Source organism: Mastacembelus armatus, chromosome 23 (assembly GCF_900324485.2).
Source record: "Mastacembelus armatus chromosome 23, fMasArm1.2, whole genome shotgun sequence".
Classification (NCBI taxonomy): domain Eukaryota; kingdom Metazoa; phylum Chordata; class Actinopteri; order Synbranchiformes; family Mastacembelidae; genus Mastacembelus; species Mastacembelus armatus.
This window is the reverse complement of record NC_046655.1, coordinates 10,428,425-10,449,470: the sequence shown is the minus strand read 5'-3', so window position 1 is coordinate 10,449,470 and position 21,046 is coordinate 10,428,425. Positions and strand designations below refer to the sequence as shown.

Below are 21,046 nucleotides of genomic sequence, written 5' to 3'. Positions count from 1 at the left end.
TATTTTAGGCTATATATATGTGTCTCAAAACTGAAAGTACAATACACAGCATGTTTATAGTCTAATCAGTTTATATTAAGTCATGTGCCAGGATTATTATCTATCTCCACTGTTGGAGCATTATAAGTAAATAAACTGTCTCTCTGCCTTTTTATTTAGAATTAAACTGTTAAAGGGGAGCATGTAATTCTAAAAATTGACTTGTTCTTCCAGTGTTCAAGTATTTCTCCGTTTATGAGAGCAGCTACATTGAATATGAGGCTATGAAAAAAGGAAGTTTTTTATGAGAAGCTAGTTTGTGGTGAAACTGTTTGGTTCTTTGTTATAGAGTCAAACAGCAACTGAGAGGAACTGGTCAAAATATTTTGAAACGATATGTACTTGGTTTTTATGCAAAAAGTTAGATGAGAATTTTGATACCACTCGTGTCTGTATGGCAAATATGAAACCATGTTGAACAGGCAGGTAACTTAGCTTGTCTGTCTGAAAGTAACAAAATCTGCAGTGAAATCTCTTTTTTAATTTTTAAATTTTGAGTCTGTCAACTCTAAAATACTAATATAAGGAAAGAGTGATATGCCAATATGAAACTGCAGATTATAAAACCTCACATGATGCAGAAATAAGGGCCAAAATGCAAAGCTGCGGTTATTAGCTCTCATGTTCATGCACACACTGTCTTACAGCACAGAAACAACTGCATGATTAATAGGATGATTATATAACCGCAAAACTAGGACACAACTACGGCTGACTATATTACAAAATGTGGATGACAACAAGAGACTTGCTCAACTATGAAGTCGGGTACAGAGAAGGTCAGTTGTTACTTAAAGACTAATTTAAATTCAGAAAAAACATGCATCCACATGATGCATCCTCACTGTTCTCAGCAGCCTTTTGAACATTTGCTTATCCTTAGTTTTTTGGCATCAGCACTAAGAATTCTTGATTTATCTTTTTTTATTATTTGCATGTGCCTTTCACATTTGAGTAGTTTTGCAGAATACAAGCCCCCAGATGTAACTTTTCACTTCTTTTTCCATTTGCCAATAAATGCCTTTTTTAAAATTTTTTATTCGTGGACACTTCAATTACTGAAGAAGAAATTAGCAGCAATTACAGAGCAGGAGCAGTTGTTTAAAGTCAGGTCTTATCATCTATCACTTCATCATCCTATAAAAGCAAAGGCGTTGCAGCCTGCATGGATTACTTACTTTTCCAAGAATCCTTGATTTGATGACTAACTTTTTAACAAATTACTGTTATATAAAACAGGAGAAAACTGCTGTTTCCAAGGCTGTGGTTGAGAGAGTAAATAGACCCAGAGGAAGTCAAAGTGCAGATACTTAATGGGTCTGAGAAACACTCAAATGCTTTTGAAGGGGAGGTTTAATTTATTAATATGCCTTTAGCCACTAATATATTGTCTGCGTTGTACCTTGTGATGTAGTCTATAAATTGTAGATTGGCTATAGGCGGATTGATACGATTTTAAAGGGCGTTTTTGTGCATCTACATCTTTTTTTATTTACCAAAGCCTGTGTTAGAACCAATTTATTGTTTTAAGACAAAATAACTTCCATATTCACACATGCTACATTTCTCTATAGGAGGTAAAACCCAAACATTTTTCATTTTCAGTGTCATTAAAGCAGCAGAACACATAAATGAGCCACCAGATGCATCTATTGCATCTGCATCTTAGACTGAATCAAATGCTTCGGTTTCGTGGAGGCAATACCAAATGTTCACAGGCAGAAATACATATTAATGCAACATACAAATCTAAACATTTACTAGTTTTCCAGTTTGAGGAAGTATTTAAAATGAACTAAGTTAAAGTGGTTTAAAATAAAAAAAAAAACAACAGGGGTTTCTGAAGGTTGAATGCTCAAGTTAGAATGAGTTAAAGCTCAAATACTTCATCATGCGGTTGTTCCCCAGAAATCAGGCTATCGCCCTGATCACCCTGCAGTTCCAATTACCCTGACATTGATTTGTAGATTCATCAAGACCCTAGACCCCCAGCTGTACAGACAGAAAATCAATCTAGAGGATTGTGTATCTCCAGCATCATTGACAAGCAAATGGTGAAAAAAAAAAAAAGGGACTTGAGATTAAAAGACCAAGAATGGAGGTGAGAGGGAGACAGGTTTGGAGCTGAGGTTAAAAGAATCTTGCGTGTCACAGTGGAGTGATGAGTGAGGAAATTAAGTCAAAACAGAGTGAAAATGGAGCTGACGGAGTGGAAAAAAAGCAACCATCTCACTCAGATACATTAGTTTCAGTGGCCGATCATATGGAAAACAGATTCTAGTAAACATCTTCAAGAATTGTTCCGTAGCTCATCTTGTTTGTTTTTTTTTTTTCCTCATTCATTGAATTCAGGCAGGTATAGACACAGACAAACACTGCCTGTGTCACATCTGAATAGACTCTGCTTCCCAGTCTATGCATGACGCCCTGAGGCTAAGAGGACACTTAGCACCACGGGCGACCGTGTTTACAGGTTTTTCTTATTGTGTTCGAGTGTGTGACAGTGCACAGTGGTAAGTGATGTAGGGACATGAGTGAGAAATGTCAGCAAGTTTTCCTAACAAAGAAATTAATTGTTTGAATCATATCTTATTATGTTTAGGGCTGGAACAATATTTGTTACAGTAATGTTAGTCTATTAAATTGGTCTCAAATAGAGAAACTCGATAAGGTATTGAAAAGAAATTGGAGCAGCGGGGACAGAAATATACTTTTAGTGCCCAAAACACTGGAATCCTAACTTTCACCGAATGAAACTTAATATTATCTTTCATTTGACTTTTTCTGCCTCCTCAATGCAAAATTTGTGTTAAGTTTGAGGTCTCAACCCTGATTCACAAGACATTTTATAACTGCTTTTAACAGGATATGATTAAAAACAATGAAATTTACCTTGATTAAAAAAATCTAAGCTGCACTTGAAGAAAATTGATGAGTAGATTGAGAGCCCTAAGAATAGAGCCCAGCCTCTGCAACCTTACCTGCTCGAAGATCCATGGACTGAAGAATGTTTGTTAGATGGATGACACTGAAAATGGATGGCGAATGTTTGATGGTTCTCGAAATGGAGGTGATAGTGTAATGAAGATGATTTTTGAGCCCCTGATGAACAACATGATAAAGAACACACGACTTTAGAACATGGAAGCACATGTACAAATACAGTTGTAGTTCATAGCTTTGGAGCAAACAATTTTAACTGGCTGTAATAAAAAGAGAACAGATAACAGTTAGATGCTTTTATTCTCTGTGGAAATTGGAGCCTTTCCTCATCCACTTGAGTACCATAAAGCAGTAGACAAACAACAAATTAAAAAGCTCTTCATTCATGCAGATACAACTTGTGTGTAATTTGATGCAAGTGTAATAATGTCCTGAACCTAATGTAAAGAGTCAACATTAACAACACAGCAGTAAAATACCAGGTGTATAGTTATATTAAGCTTCAGAAAACATACTTTCACAATCCAAATTTGATAAGACAAAACCAAGACAGGATGATGATGAAATGATGACACGAAAATGTTAATGACGGTTTATGATAATGAGGAAAAGGAAGTGAATACAGTTTGGAAAGCCCCAAAGAGCCAACAGGGTTCAATATGACAAAGAAAAATCAAGAATGCCAGTTTTTCCTCCAAAATAAACGTCCTCCTCCTCATAAAAAGCTAAACATCACAAACATGTCAGACCACGAGACGTACAACACACACACGCCAAGAAACTGTAGCCCTCCCCCTGCCCTCACCCAAACAACACACCAACCCACACCCCTTCCCCATGCCCAACACAACCCTACCTGCTTATTTTTGAGGTCAAGCGAGAGCTCATAGTCGGAGGTGGAGGAGTGTGAGCCGGCCCCGTTGCGCTGCACCCTCAAGGGCGAGGCTGTGTGGTGCAGGCTGGCTCTCCTCCCCGCCCCACCTCCTTTTGCTCCTCCCCCTTCCTCCTCCTCCTCTTCTTCCTGTGCTGCCTCACCCTCATGCCGCTCGGCCTCCTCTCCCTCTTGCTTTCTCTTTGCCTCGACAACTTCTTCCGACTTGTGATTCTCTTGCTCTCCCTCTGTCTGTTCATCTCTGCAAGGCGAGGGGGCTTTAGGGGCCTCCTGTGCTGCTTCCTCACTCTGTGCCTCGACTTGGGGCTGAGGCTCAGGCTCTGGCACGGGCTGGGGTTTCGGCTCGGGCTCAGGTGGAGGTTTGGCTTCGGGCTGGGGTTGAGGTTGAGTCTGTGGTTGGGGCTCAGACTGGGGCTGTCGCTGTGGTGGTTGAGTCTGTGGCTGAGTCTCTTGCTGCTGTTGCTGGGGCTGTAGTTCTGGTTGTGGCTGTGACTGGACCTCACTCTGCAGCTCCCCCTCTCCTCCTTTCTCTTCCTCCCCCATAGATGAGTCTGGAGAAAGGTCATCGCTGCAGAAAGGAGGAGAAAATGCAGAGTGAGGTTGCTGCTGCATCCGTGGTGAGCTCTGACCTCTTCTCCAGGCTGTCTGGGTTAGTGGTAAGAAGTTGACTCTTTTATTTTTCTCTTTTGTATGATCTCACTCAATCATTTTACATCAACTGTGCAGGGCCAGTTCATCTGTCTACCTGCTCTGTTCTGTCTGCATCTCTCGTCTGTCTAGACACTGACAGACAATGGAAACGACGGAAATGTACAGCACAGAACAGCTCACAAAACCACAGTGTACAAGAGTGAAGAAAAAAAAAGATCAAAAGTTATTATATTTAAGCAAAATCCTCAGAAGAGAACATGTGAAAAAACAAGAAAGTTGACGCACACAGAGACATGGGGGACAGTCATGCAGCCAACACAAATGTCTCTATGGCTTTTTAGTGTGCTTGTGTACTGAAGGTGTGAATGGTGGCAGTTAGTGTGGGAGCTTTTTATAGTGTAATAACTACATGAGGTGTAACATGGACAATAGAGGCCAGGTGGTGTTGCAGTGTTTTGGTTTGATCTGTTTCTGAAGACACACTAGACCCTCATCTTTCCCTTGTCTGTATTTAATAAGTGTCTTTTCATTGTTGCAGTTTTTAGAGCAGGAAAAAAAAAAAGCCATAGTTTCATTTTTGATGGTATTTTACTGGGATGGCCTTGAATTTAATCCTCCCTTTTGGTCATGTTGTTTCTCTGTGGATTAAATTGTGTGTAATATAACTCTGACTTTGTAGTTCAGGCACTTCTGTCAAGCTGGTGTTTTTAGCAGTGACAGATTAGAGCAAAATTGTCTGTGCAGCTTTTCAACCAAAATAATAAGCATCCATAATAAAGAAGACACCAAAACCTGAAACTGTTTTCACGCTTCATGTATTTGTTAAATTACCTAAGCTATGAGAGGATAGAAACTGTGATTTCAGTAAGATAAGTGCTTTCAGAAAACTGGAGTCTCCTAGTGTATCTGCAATACAAGAGAATGTCCCTAAGGCTGAAAAAATAAACAAAACTTTTCCAGCCCACATCTGGGTTGAGGATCTGTTCGGGAGTATTGATTATTGACTTTTTGACTCTGAGTTCTCTGGGTTTTTGTTTTTTTTGTTGTTTTTTGAGGGAATCGTATAAGCCCTTTCCAATATTGTCTTTTCCTTTCCCACTTGCCAATTATCTAGCAGTTTTGTAAGGCTGCTCTTAAGTTGCCAGTATGCTTCATCAGAAGTGCTTGTCAGATGGCTGAACAGCTTCAGAAACCCCCTTGCTCATGTCACTGTAGTAACATGCTTGCAGTGACAGTTGTAACATGCTCAGCAGGCGTAATGTTTACCATTGTTCATCGTTGTTAAGCATACTAACATTTTCTAATTAGTACTAGAATTGCAGTAGAAACACATGGGAGGGTCCTTAGCTCTGCAGAGACTTGGTCCTAATTCAAAGTGAAGAAAATAAAAATTTGACCTGATGACACTACATTTAAAAAATGAAGGGATCACAGTTATTATCATTTATCCTTAGGGATGTATAAATCTCTGCACTTAAACTGGACCACAGCTGTGGGCTAAGGCACTGGCATCACCATCCATAGAGCCACACTACAAGCAAGGCTAATTTCAAAGTCAGACAAGCAGCATAAAACGTTTGTTATACACTAACAAATACAGGTCTTACCACTAAGTCCATAACAACTTTCACATATAATACCAAAACCTGTTGTTGTTTTGATTTTTCTGCTTCAGTATTTTACTGTAAGGACAACTTGTTAGGCATCAGCAGATTTTCCTAAAAGATCTTTGAATCCGAGCCAGGTTTCCACACTAGTTGACAGTGGTTGAGATAGCAGCTGGGCATGTTATTACCAAGATTAAGATAAGAGTTTCTTCTCTCTTTTTAGATATGGTGATAATACTGGAGTCAGTGAGCATAAAATCAGGACATCGAGGCTGCCATATGCACAATCCTGCAGAAGAAAATTAGCATGATTCTCCCCAGAGGGCGAGGAGGCTTCACAGTTTTGACTAACTTGTAGTCTGAATAGCATAAATGTGTATTTGCCAAAACTGCAGACAAGTGAAAAGAATTAACAGGGGAGGAAGTGTAGCATTGCCCAATTTATGTTTATGTCTGTGGCTAAAAATTTATTTTATAAACGTATGTATGAGTAAAGGTGTGTGTCTCGGTCTACATATCAGCATGTTTCCCGTAGATTTACCGAGTGTGTTTGTACACAGCCTTGAGTCTGGGAAAAAAAGATTCAAACAGATTTGTGCACAGCAAAATCCCATCTGCTTCCCCTTATTGCACAGGAGGCTGACTTCTCACTTTCAGCATACATGGCAGCACACAAGCTTGACTAGAAAGTATCTTTAGCGGGAATATAGCTTGGTCTGCGACTTCTAAAAAAGAAGTTATATGAGTAATGAATAATGAATAGAGAAATAGTCTGCTGCTTTGACACTCAGCTGCAGGTGAGCTTTTTCCTGTGCAAAAAATAGACCTGCCTGGAAAAACAGAAGACTTCTTTTAGGTGGAGAGTTGTACTGTAACCAACCATATATGCTCACATTTCTTCAGCTTGTTTGTGTGAATCTAAATGTAGTCTTTTCCATGTGTACTTTACAGAAGCACTTGTTATGGTCAGAGATAATCTGACAACCAGTAGGCTCTGTGGAGCTGGATTTAAGTCTAATTCGGATAAGGGATCTAAAAAAGTTCCAAAGACAGTGGATAAGATGTTCAAAGAGGATTATATCCAAAGGATAGCATAAATAAACCAGGTAAAATGAATGCAGTCATTGATATTATATGCATGTGTATATTTATATACAGCATATGTGTATATGTGCATCAGCTCAAGAGTTATTGCAAGCAACTTTCAGCAATGGCTTCACTTTCCTCCAAACTCTAAATCTGTCACTCACACTCTCTGCATATCATCTTCTCTCATCCTCCTCCCTTTCATCCATTTTGTCAAACTTCCTGTCAACCACTATGTCCACCATCTCACACACAAACACACACACACGCATATGCATGCATGCATGCAGTCTTCCTGCCAATCTGTCCTCCGCCAGGTAAGGAGATTGAGCCGTTCCAGGTGTCAGCGTGACTGACGAGGCAGAGAAAAGCCATGGAAGCTGCCTCTCTCTCCTCTCATTTTTCCTTAATGTCAGTATTGAAGACAGATGAGTGTAGTGGCCTCCATGCATTTTATCCTGAATATAATGATAGTGTCCACTGACATCTCCTGCTCTCTCTGCTATGATTGCTAACAGGCTGGCACTATAGTAGGATGTGAGTCGAGTTTGGGTGTGAGTTCTTCATGTTGGCAGCAATTTACAATACCAGACCAACAGAACATCATACACTAATGTAATCTCACTAAATGGCATTACATTTAGATTTTTACGTTTAGTCGTCTATGCAACTTCTAATGAAACACCCCTTTTCAGATATAATGGAAAGCAAGAAATGTACAATAATCTGGATACATGAGACAGATTTATTATTTAATTTTGCCTGCAGCAGCACACAGTTCTTCATTTACTTGTACGTTTACTCTTGTCAATTTTACACCTTGGTTTATATTTGAACAAAACAAACAGGATAACATGGGTTTAGAAGTGAGCTTTACAGGAGCTGGTTAGCAACTTTTGCTATGGTCACCACTGGATGCTTAGACTTTCATTAATCTTGATTGCTAGATTTTGCTGCTGCAGCAAAGATGAGATATTGTGCAACATGACCAGTGGGGTTCAAGGGGTCTTTCCTCTGGTGGACTGCAGCCAAGCAGTTGCTGAAGAGAGTATTATTTGGGGAAAACTGCATCAGCAGAAGTCATTGCAAATGAGATCCCTAAAGAAGGTGCCCACTCTTATCAGTAATCAGAAATTCATCTGTCTCTGAAAGTGGGAAAAACATGACTTGGACAGATTGTAAATGTATTTTTTAAAATGTTTTTATGTGCTTGTATTTCCAGTGTGGTTTCTTTCCTTTTACCATGTTATGTTTCATCTTTTCCATTAACAAGTAACAAATCTCACTATGGAAAAACAAAGAAGTAAAAATAAAAAAAAAATACATCCTCATTTCAGACTCTCAGTTAGAATCAAAAAGACCCTGCTTCTCTCTAATCACCAGGTCAAACTGAGTCATTTTTGTTCCCCGGTCATGATTATGAAGCATACATAAAATAATTCCCTCCCTCTTCATTAAGTGTGACCTTACACTTTATTAACCTCCTCGCAAGCGTGCATTCACAATAGTAGAGGTGGGGACACTCCACTGCCTTATTTTGTGTTAACATGCTGCTGAGAGTGTGAGTAAGGAGGAATGAAGTGTCTGCTGGGAAATGTGCTATGACTAGTTATGACGTGTGTTGCAGTAGGAATGACGAGATGAGGAAGAGCATGAGGGTGACGCAGGCCCAGAGGCCCAGACCTGACTCTGGAAATGCATGAGTGGAAGCCTAATCAGACCACCTCACACCACGTAATCAGGGACAGAAAGTCCACTGATTTTACAGATCAGTTTACTGGTCATGGGGAGTAGGCTACCGCACAGTTGATAAAGTCTTACAGCTCATGTGGATCTTTAAGTTTGAGCCAGTAACACAAGCGATGTCTTTTTAATATAAATTTCACTCCAATGAATGACACTAAGATGCATTACAGGAATTGTAAGACTGATGGTTTGGAAATTGACGTTGTTTACTAGGCACTAAAAGTCAGAATATCTTGGCCTGAGCTTTTAACCTTTTAAATCTCAAAACTATACTATATTTGAAGTAAAAAAGCACGTATCTATGACAGCTTTAAAGGTTAAATAATTATATAATATACTTGTTACTTTACCAAGCATGGCTGTCTCTACCATATGAAATTCACCTTGAGTAGACACGCTGCTATGCATGGTTGATGGTGTCCTTTTTGAGCTTTCTGCTCACCTTGTGTGATTGATCTTGAAGTGATGGATTGGTTATGGAGATGCCAATCAATACTGCGCTCACTTGGGCAGGACATTTGAGCTCATAAATGGCATTATTTAGCAAGAAGGAGGTGAAGAGAGGAGAATAAACCTGGGATAACAGAGAGTTTCTCTGTAATTCTGTACTTTTATATGTAATCCATACATTCTGAGCCCAGGGAGTTGACTGAAGAGAACTTGGATCAATGTAGACCAGTTTATGTCTCTGAGAAGCAGAGAATAAGCCTTCGGCTCTTGTTAAAATCCCAGGCAGGCACTCGGTTCTTTTGCGGAGGACTAGTGATCGGTATCACAGGGTGAGCGGGTTAAGGTGAAACTACAAAACAAGATGTGTCAGAAACAGTTTCTTGCCTCCTGCTGTAAAATGGCCAGACTTATATTTATTGTGTTGAATTTTAAGACTAAATAAGGATTTTTAACCAAACGGACTTGCACACACAGACATGCCTACTGACTAACTGCTGCATTGACTTCTGTGTACACAGTATTAGGCAGGTGGTCGTAATGTTATGGCTGTGGTTTGTTATGGGAGTATCTACCGACACTCCCCTCCAGCAACAGGACAGCACAGTATATAAAAACAGGATGGGCTTGAGAAATATGCAAGACTTGATTTTAAACTACATCTTTTCAAAAACCGATGCCCTGGGATGTGAGTGGAATAGAGAGAGAGATGGATAAGACAAAGAAGGAGAGAGAGAGAGACAGCAGCAGGTGAAATTGCATCCCAGATGTGCAGTTTGTCACATAGCAACTAAACAGATAGACAGCATACCCAGCCCAGGACTCATAATCAGGGCATCAAGGATGGAAAATCACACATGTACAACATTCAGAGCCACAGAATGTCATCTATAAGTCAACCCTGTCTTTCCTAAAGGATGCTCCTGCTCTACTAATTAGACTTGCCAGGCACGTACAGCGTCACATACAGTATGTCCAGTACATGAAGCCTGTCTTATGTAATCATGGTTTTTTTTTTTTTTTTTTTTTGGTTTTCTTAATCTTTTTTTTTTCCCCCGTGCTTCTTACTCACATCTTGTTACACTTAAGAAAAACAGTGCTGTTTTTTTACACATCCTAGCAACAGCAGCTTTTTATGGGTGCCTGACAGAGGCAGGGGGAAAAAAAAAACGTGTGTTCAAGAGCAACAGTGCCTGGAGAAAGCATTCAGCTGCTGCTTTCCCTCGTTGTGAGTGGAACAAACAATTGAGCTGTATGCCTACCCTGATGATTTCACAAGCTAATTGCCTGTTAGATGGTCCGTCAGGGAGACACAACTGTGTTTTTTCCTTATTTGACTCGCTTCCTTTTCCACGTATTTGAAAATATCCTCAGGCAGTTTGGTGATGCACAAATCTCTTGTTTGAATTTCATTCAGTGCTTAAAGAATCTATTACTCTAAATCACAGGTTTTTCAAAAATGGAAATGGCTCAGACATATCTGAAAGTCTGAGAGTCGTTTTTTTAAATATATGGGATAATTCAAGGTGACTTTGTTAATGTAATGGCAGAGCGCCTGTTGTCAAAGCCAGTCTAGAGAGAGAGAAAAAACTAGTGGTCCCTGCCACTGATGTATTAATCAATTGAGGGTGAAAGGATAATAGGGTATTATAAGTGGCAGATGATTCAGCTAACATAGTTTTTTCTTTCATTGTAATTCACTGCACAGTGGTTATGATCAAAGTGCAGGTTGTCAGCCCTACTATGACAGTCCTGGTTATATGTTGGCTACATGCTTAAGAGCTTTAGAATAGAGATGTTGAAGTGGAACAAGAGAGCTGAAAAAGCCACCGTTGTGAAATGACAAGACGAGTTAACTGTAATTTGGACTCTCTTACACAAAGGTATGGAAATACTGATGCCTGTGCTATTGCAGTAATGATGTTTAAGGACTGGATGTGCCATTTGAGTGAGTATTCCACATTGCACATGAGCATAGCTGTGGAAAATGATAGTTTGTAGGGAGAGATGGAGGAAAAGGAAGGGTGGTAGGAGGTTGTGAGCAATGGTTCAATTAGCTAATTCACTTCTTTCAAAACATAATGAAGTTTTCCACAAAATCTTTACAGAAAAAAATGATCTGTTGCAGTTTTAAGTATAAAGTTTTCTGCCACATTAAGTCATGTGGCTGAGTGAGTGGAGATAAATATTCAACAGTTGATTGTAGTGATATTTTTAGTGGAAATAGCAAGTTTATTGTGATTAAGGTGTTTACGTAAGGCTTTTTTTTTTCCTATTTGGGCAGGTAATAATATAAGTAGAAGTAAAAACTTTACCCAGTCTAGCAGTTCTTAAAGTTTGGAGTGAGGCACTGTTTTACAATAAGAAAGTGGGCTATCACTTTAATCCCAATAAACCCCCAAGAGTAGTACTTGGCACAGAGGTTGTAGTATTTTCCTTGCAACACCTAAACTGCCTGCCGAACTGTATCACTACTGCGGTTTGTAAATATTTCTAGGTTGCTTTGATTATTTAGTGGGGTTAGAAGTTCAGGATTGCAGTTTTTCAGTCTTCTAGCATAATATTGTGTAGTCACGAAGACCATTTCATTGCAGACAAAATAAGCTGGAAATTTTACAAAGTTTGCTTGTGACAGACAACCAACTTATTGTGTTTTAGTCCTGAGATTAACTCATATTAGCTAGATTCAGTTAATAAAATCTGCCATTTGCTGACAAAAATCCTGGTTTCTGGCTTGAAATGAGAAGCCTGTTTTTGATTGCTTCGGTATAAAAGACTATTTCCAAATTTATTGTCATTGTAGAGTTTTAAAACTGCTGTCACTGCTTCTTTAAACTGCATAAGTTCCCTGATAGAACAGAAAACCTGACAAGGGAAGCTGCAGTAACCAACAGGGATGGGACTTTGTGAAGGGCAGTGTATGTCAATTTAAACAAGAAGAATAAGACCAGTACCATGGTGGAGAACACCGCTAACAGGAAAAGAGTGAACGAAGAAGAAGAATACTGAAGCTGTTTATCTTGAGCTGGAAAAGGTGGGTGGGAAGATGGAAAGACGTGGACAGGCAGATGAACTGCTTACATTACATGGCCTATTTGACAGAAAGAAATCCCCATCGACTGATTCTGCAAATGGCAGAGGGAGCTGTCAGACCATCCAGGGGAGTCAGAGGCAGCTGCTGACATACAGACAAATCCAGACTTTCATCACATCCATGAGGAGAGCAGAAATGAGTGCCCAAATTTATGTTAGCTGCTGGAAGTTACTTAAGAATATCCCCTATAATATTTCAGAGCAGGGCACTGAGAAGATGGAGCCTTCTCGGAGCAGAAAAGACAGATTCACAAATAGAACCGACAGGCTAATAGACATGTCAACGGAAATGAAAATGAAACTGCTTAGTCTGGTGATGGTAACAGTCGAAACATTAACAACAAACAAGATGCTGCAGCTGAGAAAAAAAATGCTCTGTAAAGCTGAAAATGCAGAGTCAGAAGACAAAGGTGCAGCTCTCATGCAGTAATATCAAACCACCTAGTTATGGCTTTGAATCATTTTGGTCCCCCATATGGATCAAGCAAATACAAAGGGAGTTTGTGATGTTTGTAAAAGCATTCATATCCAAACTGAAATACAATTCTTCATAAAACAATCATTTTTGCCACCGATACAGAACCGCACTGCCAAACTAAATTATGTGTTAGTGTTGCAATAAGTGTTTAAAGTGGCCTGGCTAAACTAAAACAATGAAAACTGCCTTCTGACAGATGAGAGAATCGCTTTCCACTTTCATGTCTGCTCTATAAATTTGAAGCTACAGTGATCTTAGTATCTGTAAAAAAAAAAAATAAAAAAAAATAAAAGACTTTGAAGCTTAATAATCAACCTGCTTATTAATCTAAATCGTTTAATCCAAAGAATGCTTTACACTTCGGAGTCACCGCTCCCACCCAGAAGTTCTGCATGTGACCCACAAGTTTGACAGCTGGTAAGAGACGAGATGTAAATCCCAGTCACCAAAATTAAAAATATCATATGCCCAGCACTGCTTCGCCTTCTTAACCACTTTACTTTGCTGTGTTTGGCACTAAATGTGAACACAAGGCATTTGAACCTATTTGAAAAAACAACTAAAGCAATCAGTTCTTCTGGTGAACACAGACTTACGATGTGACGTTTTTTACTTCTCCTAAGGGGTTTATTTATCACCAGCGCTTGGTGCTGCAAAAGAAAAACTAGAGAGAGGAGGTTGTTTATTGTAATGATGGAGTCGAGGCAGTAGAGGCATGGTCTGGCATCAGGCTCACTATTCAGTCTTTGGCACGTCCTCCATTATCTGTCACTGTTCTCAGACACACACACACACACACACACACACACACACACACACACACACATGCACATAGTCATATTCTCCAAATCAGTCTCCTCTCATCGGTGAAATTGCTTTCAAGGGAAGGGTAAAAAAAAAAAGTTTCACTCCGTTCATTCTGTGACACAAAATAAAGTTAAGCCAGGCAGTGGCCAGTGTTGTGTTTCCACTGACTCTCCACCAGAAAGTGGCGAGATGCTATCCCATCACGGGGGCCGATAAGAGCAGGGGAAAATTCAATTACATCTCAATGAAATGTGAAAGGTTTTTCTTCCAGAGTGAGAGCCTGTCCATGCCTGTGTGGACCTTCACGTTTAATCTTTTCTCTGACATTGGTCCTCTTTGACAGCGGTGAGACTACTTGGCAAAGTCAAAGCAGGTCTATCTCAAAATGGGCTTAGTTGGCTATTGTGGAAGCAAACTAACGGTGCGTTTTATAGTTACCAAATGGTGTGAAAAGGTGGAATCCAAAAAGGAACACATGGTCTGTGACAGTAGCGCAATAACAGGTTTGACTTTACTTACCTACGATGTCCTTTATGTTAAATGGTCAAAACAAAAAATTCAGCACGGAGCAGCTACAGTAGAATTTATTATTTATTGTTGTTACTGACACTATGTACAACTTGCTTCTTAAAGCATCTTTATCTTGAAACTTTGTCGTTTTGTTGAACATCAAAGTGAAAACTGTTTTAAACTGGCACTGCTGAGAAGTAGCTCATTTTGACCAGGTATCACCTCTTCAAAACAAAGCTAGGAGTGACAGGAAATGACAGTCTGAACTGCACACTGCAAAGATGACTCACCAAAAAAAAAAAAAAAAAAAAAGCTGAAGTCATGGTAACAACTGTACGATTTCCTTTCATCAGCCCTCAGTGGTCTGTAGGTGTGTTATATCTTTTAGTGTAATGAGGAAACACAAAAGGCAATTTTTTATTTCAAGTCTTTGATATAAATATATGCTTCTTATTTCTAACACTGGTCACACATAATTGAAACAGGAAAAAGGACGTATTAAACTGGCAGAACATAGTGACACATTGAACAAGTGCTGTATCCACATCATTAAATCTCACAGTTGCTTCTGTCTCTCTTCATTCTCTAATCTTAACCTTGACCATGCTTCTCCCTTTCTTCCTTCCCTCCCTCTCAGTCTCCTACTCGTCATCCACGTTTCTCATTACCGAATGAGGCGACAGCTGAGCAGGTCGCCTTGTCAGCAGTTTATGCGTCCTCTCCTCCTCCACCACCTCCTCCTTTCCACTCATTTCCTTGTTGATCTACTGTCACGAAGCTGTCAAGGACTCTACCTAGTGATGCACACTGAACCTGACAGTGTCATCCACACCCAGGGCACCTAATGTCCCATCATAGGGAACAGTAGGGAACAACCTGTACCCATTAGATATTTACCTGGTTCAGTGTGTGCATGACTTCTAGGGAAGGCAGGTGTACAGCATACATGCAACACAGTTTCCCATTTCTCATGCTGAGTTAATCTCACATTGCTGTAGTCAGTTATGTGGTGTACCTGCTTATGGCTTGAATTAAGTTAAAGGCACAAGGATGATCTGGCCGCAACAAAATTTACTGAAACATAGTCCATCTACGAGGACCTTTTGCAGCATGTGGCAGGCTATATGCATTGGCAGTGGCTGATGTGATGGTGACTATAAATGTGAGGTCGTTGGGCTCGAATTTTAAAACTGCAGTCATTGACTTCTTTATAGTTTAATAGGAAGAGCTACAATGACTAGGTAGACGGACAGAGGCTGAAAATGTGGGCTGACTGCCAAAGCAAAAAGGTCAGGACAAAATGTGCAGCCAGCATGTGGACAGACAGATGTCTCTTGGTGCCAGAGCTCCTCATTAGCACCCCCTACTGTCCAGAGGGGAGGTATCGTCAATTCAAACAGCTGAAGGCAATTTAGAGTGAGGGACAGCCACACACAAAGAACAGAAAACAGGCAGACACACATCCCTGGTCATGATGCGCTTTCTTTTTACTTGGCCCACACACTCGGTTACATACATAAACACTCACCAACACAAGGGACATTTTATCACAGCACAGTCACAGAAGTTAAGCTATTGACTGGCCTGCAGAATGGGACTTTGGGACTCTTGAGATGATGGAGACTAATAAGATGGCAGACCATTAAAGACGGCCGGTAGGAAGGAACAAAGGAGTGGAAAAGGAGAGGATTAATTCTAAGTTGGCACATTGTGTGTATGTGTACTTGCAGGTGTGTGCGAAGGAATAATTGAGATAGCAAGAAAGCGAAGGACACTTAGGTGAACGACATTATAGATCATAAAGCACTGCCACTGTACTCAAAATCTTTATTATCTGAAAGCATATGAGCTAGTTGCAGCCAGAATACAGCGTTCATCTGAGGAGTTAGCAAATCAAAAGATCTATATTCAGGCTGAGAACAAAGAGAGCTATAATCGAAATAGAACCTCAGCCCGTAATGACCATCATTTTTTCCTAGAAAAATGGAAAACATTACAGAATATGTACATTTATGGTTGTATGTATTGCAGTGACTCTCCCAGTGCAGAACAGTTATTACTGCATAATAAGCCTTTCTGCAGCATATTCCCAGTGAATACTGTCGCAGTAGCTGCGCCTCCAGGGACAAGTGAGTCACTTCCTAGAAATGACCAAAACTAGAGTTTAACATGGTGCAGTGAGGGATAAAAATGATCAGAAATCACGAATGGAGTCCGAAAAACGTCATACCTTAGGCTTTGTAGCCATTTTGCCTCCATCTTAGTCGGCAGAAATTTAAAATGACTGTATTGTATTCATGATTTAGTCCTTACTTTAAAAAAATACACTATACATAGTAATACTAGTAATAATAATTAGATACTGTGTCAGAAAAATGATGTAGGCTCTATGTCCACATACCAGCCACATAGCAGCTGTATTTCCAACTTGTACTGTTACAAATTGCAAATCACTTTAAAGTGGTACTTCAATTTCGTATTGCACTTCTATCAAATTTAGGGACTAAAAGGATTATTTTTTGTAATGTTCCAAATCACAGCAGCACAGGTAGATATATCCTGACTTTAGTCCCTTATATGGATCAAGCTTCAAAACAGTGTATCCTATATTTCATATAATGCAACCTGTCAGCATTTCGTACAATAAACTCCCTAGATGAGTTTATCGTAAGATTGATGTTTTAACTCAATAAAACATCAATCCTTCAGTGTGTGATCCCAAGTTAGTAATGCCTACTTTATGTAACTTTTAGTCTTTGAGCACAAGCTAAGTACACTATGCACATATTAAATCGGTGGAGTGCTCCTTTTAAAAAATATAACTATACTAGAATTACTATCACCCGCCATCACTGTGCTTTTTACAGCAGTTTTTCTGTCTAAGAAGATCAGGCCAGACATTTACAGTATATTTAGGATTGCTGACTCTCACACACCCACGCACAGAAACATTTCAGGCACACACACACACAACACTGCAGCAGCAAAGTCATCAAAATGCTATTTATTAAATCTTGCTTGTAATCAAACCCTCTGCTTGCCTCATAAGGCTGAGATAATCTAAAAAAAAAGGAGAAACTCTGAACATGATCTGAACATTTGGCTTTCACCACCGTACCCCTGTTCTGCTTGAGAGAGATGGGCTGTCATGACACTGCGCAGAAATGCAGCAGAGCGTAGAGAGTGCTGTGGTCATTATGTATCATATGTCTTGTCTCATCTACGTGCATGAAATAGAGCAAAACAACAAATGATGTCTGTGATCATGCAGCTGACAATGAGGAGATCTGGTACAGTGTCACTGCTCTGTGGTTGTTGTCTTGCACGAAGCAGGCCTCAGGGTGGCAATAAATTAGTCAGAGCATCACTTTAATTAGAAATTACTCCAAAAACTTGGAAAGTTCCTTTCATTCATTCAAAATGGCACTGATCTCGGTTTTTTCAGGGTATCTAGGCTACTCAAATCCCAGGGGATGTATTTAAAGAGGAGTAAGCTAGGACAAAACCAGCATCTGAGTGAATGGACACCTGATTGGCTGAAAAGGCAAACCCTCTAAGATGCCAACAAAAAGACAGAGAAATGAAACATCAGACTTACTGATGGCTATGTGTACAAACATTACAATTAAAACAACAAATTTATAAATGTGCATATACACTTACACCTTCCAAAGACGCAGTCTCTGGGTGCTATGCTGTATTTTCCTGCTGTGCCCTCTGTTCCTATGACAACTGAGCAGCAATCTGACAAGGTCACTTTCTGTAGCTTAGGCAGCGTGATAGCACAACCACAGCATGCAACAGGGAGAGACCGAGACGGAGGGAGATGAGGAGAAATATTAAATTATGGGGTGACGAGGTGAAAGAAATTTGTTAAACTGTGATCGTGGATACCCCAGGTGTGAAACTTAATTTACAGCTGTACAGGTGAAGACCGGGTGTCCAGTGGTGTGAGGACAGAAGCAGTAGGGATCTTTAACTTTAATAAGTTGGGTCCTGTACAGTGTGTGTGTGTGTGTGTGTGTGTGTGTCTGACACACACCTCAAAAACTCTGGACATATTTTCACAACATGCCTCTGAATGTCCTCCAACGAAAGGAAGTTAGTCATTCCATTAGTTCCTCTGTCTGCCTCAATGCATCATGGTCTCTGTAGTCCTGTCAGTCTCTCCTGACAGAACCCCTATTTGTATTGGTTGCTACCCAAAGTGACAAAGTATTTCCAGCTGTGTCCTTATTCATCCCATGTCAACCTTTCCATTTGGCAACCAGCGTGACTCCACTAATTAGTGCAGTTTATTATTAATTCCTGTGATTAATTAGAGAAAAGGGTGTCTTGGCGAGAAGACACAGCTGTCCACTTGTGCCTCAACCAGAGGTGAATTAATTTCCTGCAGGAACACTGTAATTCTCCCCACTGTGATCTTTCAAGGTGTCAGCTTCATCTTAACCACTCATGGCATTCATCAACGTTTTATTCCTGCCTATGATCAAGGACATTTTAAGGTGCAGGAAAAAAAAATATGACACAGGCCTCCTAAATCGGATCTGGCGAAGATCCAAATGTGTTGTCCTAGTGAAGTCATATGCTTCACTATGTGCACTGTGTAATCCATTATTTCCCCTACTTATAAGCATTTTTTATTGCCTATCATAAAAGCTTGGTTGTAAAGTTTAATTATACTTGGAGTTCAAGAGTGCAGATCTCCACTAATTTACTCTGATTAGGTAAGCCTAATTTTGCATTAAAATCATAACTTTACAATGAGTGGCTATGCTGTCCAGCAACAATCCTTAATCCCAAAAATAAATTTCCTAAATCTGATTCGACTCTCATGCACTCATTAATTAAGATAAAACTTACTCTCTGCCAAAAAAGTGGAAGAGGCTCACAAAGCTGATCACTAATTTCCTTTTTGACAAGGTAAATCATTAAGACAGATTGTGTGAGCTAATTAAAATAGCATACTTCATTAAGGTGTGTGTGTATGTGTGTGTCTGCAAGTCGGGAAGACTAATTTAAAGGGGTTTAAGTTGATGTCGGTTTTTCGAGCCACACTGTGAGAGGGTGAGGGAAAGCAGTCTGTTTGGCAGGTGAATCGCTGACTGCCCAAACTGCATGCTGTCACTTTCCAAAGGTTGAGTGGTCAGTTTATATTCAACCCTGTGACCAAAAGAGTTCTTGTTTACTACAGCATCATTATAAGCTGCATCTTATTTCATGTAAAAGCACGAAAGAATATCTTGTGCCAAACTTTCCATGATGTGTCAACACAAGTGTTTTTATGTGAATTGTAATGTAGTGGAACACATATGGGCACTCACCTTAGGAAGAGAAGTCTTTGATTAAAGCCATTTCAGAAATGTGCTCCTATTTATACGGTACTTAGCTACAGTTTTTAGCTGTGTTTCCTTTTCTTGCTCTCACTCATTGCTCACATACATACCTACTCCATTACCTTTAGCAGAGTGCAGATTTGTTCAGTCAGTCAGTCGGGCTAGTTTTAAACTTGGAACACAGGAAAAAAAAAAAATGCAGGAGTTTAAAACAAAAAAAGTTAGTTTTCTCCTTAACTGCAAAAAAAAAAAAAAAGAAACTCAAAGCTGCAGTTTTGATACTCATTCCCTGCAGGTGGCACAAGTTTTAAAACTGCAGAATCTACTCCTTTATTTGCCTATAGAGAGTGTCTACAACTGCAGGATGAAACTTTTACTGCGGTTTACAATTCCCGCCTCAAGGTCTGGTCACACCAAAAAGCGGCACAGCGAAATTAATCTCTGTCTTTGCTAAATATTTGGTTTTAGAGGCTTAGTGACGTGGTGATAACTGTTTTCATTTTGGACTCTCCAGCTGCCCATTCCCTCAAAGGTCAACACTGCCGATGGGGTACATCAGTGGATGTTAGCAAAATGTAACTCAAAGCAACATAGTGACGATTCTAGTAGAGCGAAGAGGAATCGCAGCAAAGAGAAAAACACCAACTTGAACAAGGGTTAGGGGTGTGAGAGTTATCTATCTTCCTCTCATGTCTTTAAACATTTTAAGGACATAATTTTCCAACAATGCATATATCCTGTTAGGATAGCTAAGAAAGCAGCTCTACTTACTAATCTGCTAAGGGTAATACCACCTCACAGGCTGACAGGACATCTCCTGTGTTGCACTTGTACTTGTTTGTACGTAGTGTACATCAGTTTTTGTTGACAGAACATTACTGTTATCACCATCTGGAAAGAAATATGTTTTTGAAGCAGGAGTACCCATGCACCAGTTCCCCTGTACCAGCAGAGAAATTATTTGGATGCGATCCCAAACACTGGGGTGAACTTCACACAGTGGCATCAAAGTGTGAACATAAATTTGTGCATTGGAAGTGTTATCAAGAGCAAGCAGATAGCCTACTGAATGTTTTCCTCATGCTACAATTCAAATCCACCCACTTGAGTATACACAGTTGGTTATTTGGAAACACTGCCAGTCAAATTCAGAGATTTTAGATGAATATGAATGAATGAGCGCATGTGTATGGCTTGTGTAGATTTAAATACTTAAGTACAGTTTGTGCATTACAGTCCTGTTCACCCTTAATAGTAAGGAGGCTTTATTATTTTGTTCTCCCCCAAGAGTTTTCCACTGGGCATCTTCCTGGGTGTCATTATTTATAGTTATGCTGTGCCGTTCTCCATGCTGGAATATTCTACTAATAATGTTTTCCTTCCATTTATTAGGTTTCTGGGACCCTGTGTG

At 39.8% G+C, this 21,046-nt stretch overlaps 1 protein-coding gene across 1 annotated transcript in view; it reads right to left on the bottom strand.

Annotated features, from left to right (window-relative positions):
• iqsec3a (IQ motif and Sec7 domain ArfGEF 3a) overlaps positions 1–21,046 on the bottom strand; it is a 78,699-nt gene that overhangs the window by 34,992 nt on the left and 22,661 nt on the right. The window contains exon 4 of the mRNA XM_026327382.1: positions 3,839–4,442. Coding sequence (XP_026183167.1) covers positions 3,839–4,442 — 604 coding nt within the window. The remainder of the gene's footprint in view (positions 1–3,838; positions 4,443–21,046) is intronic.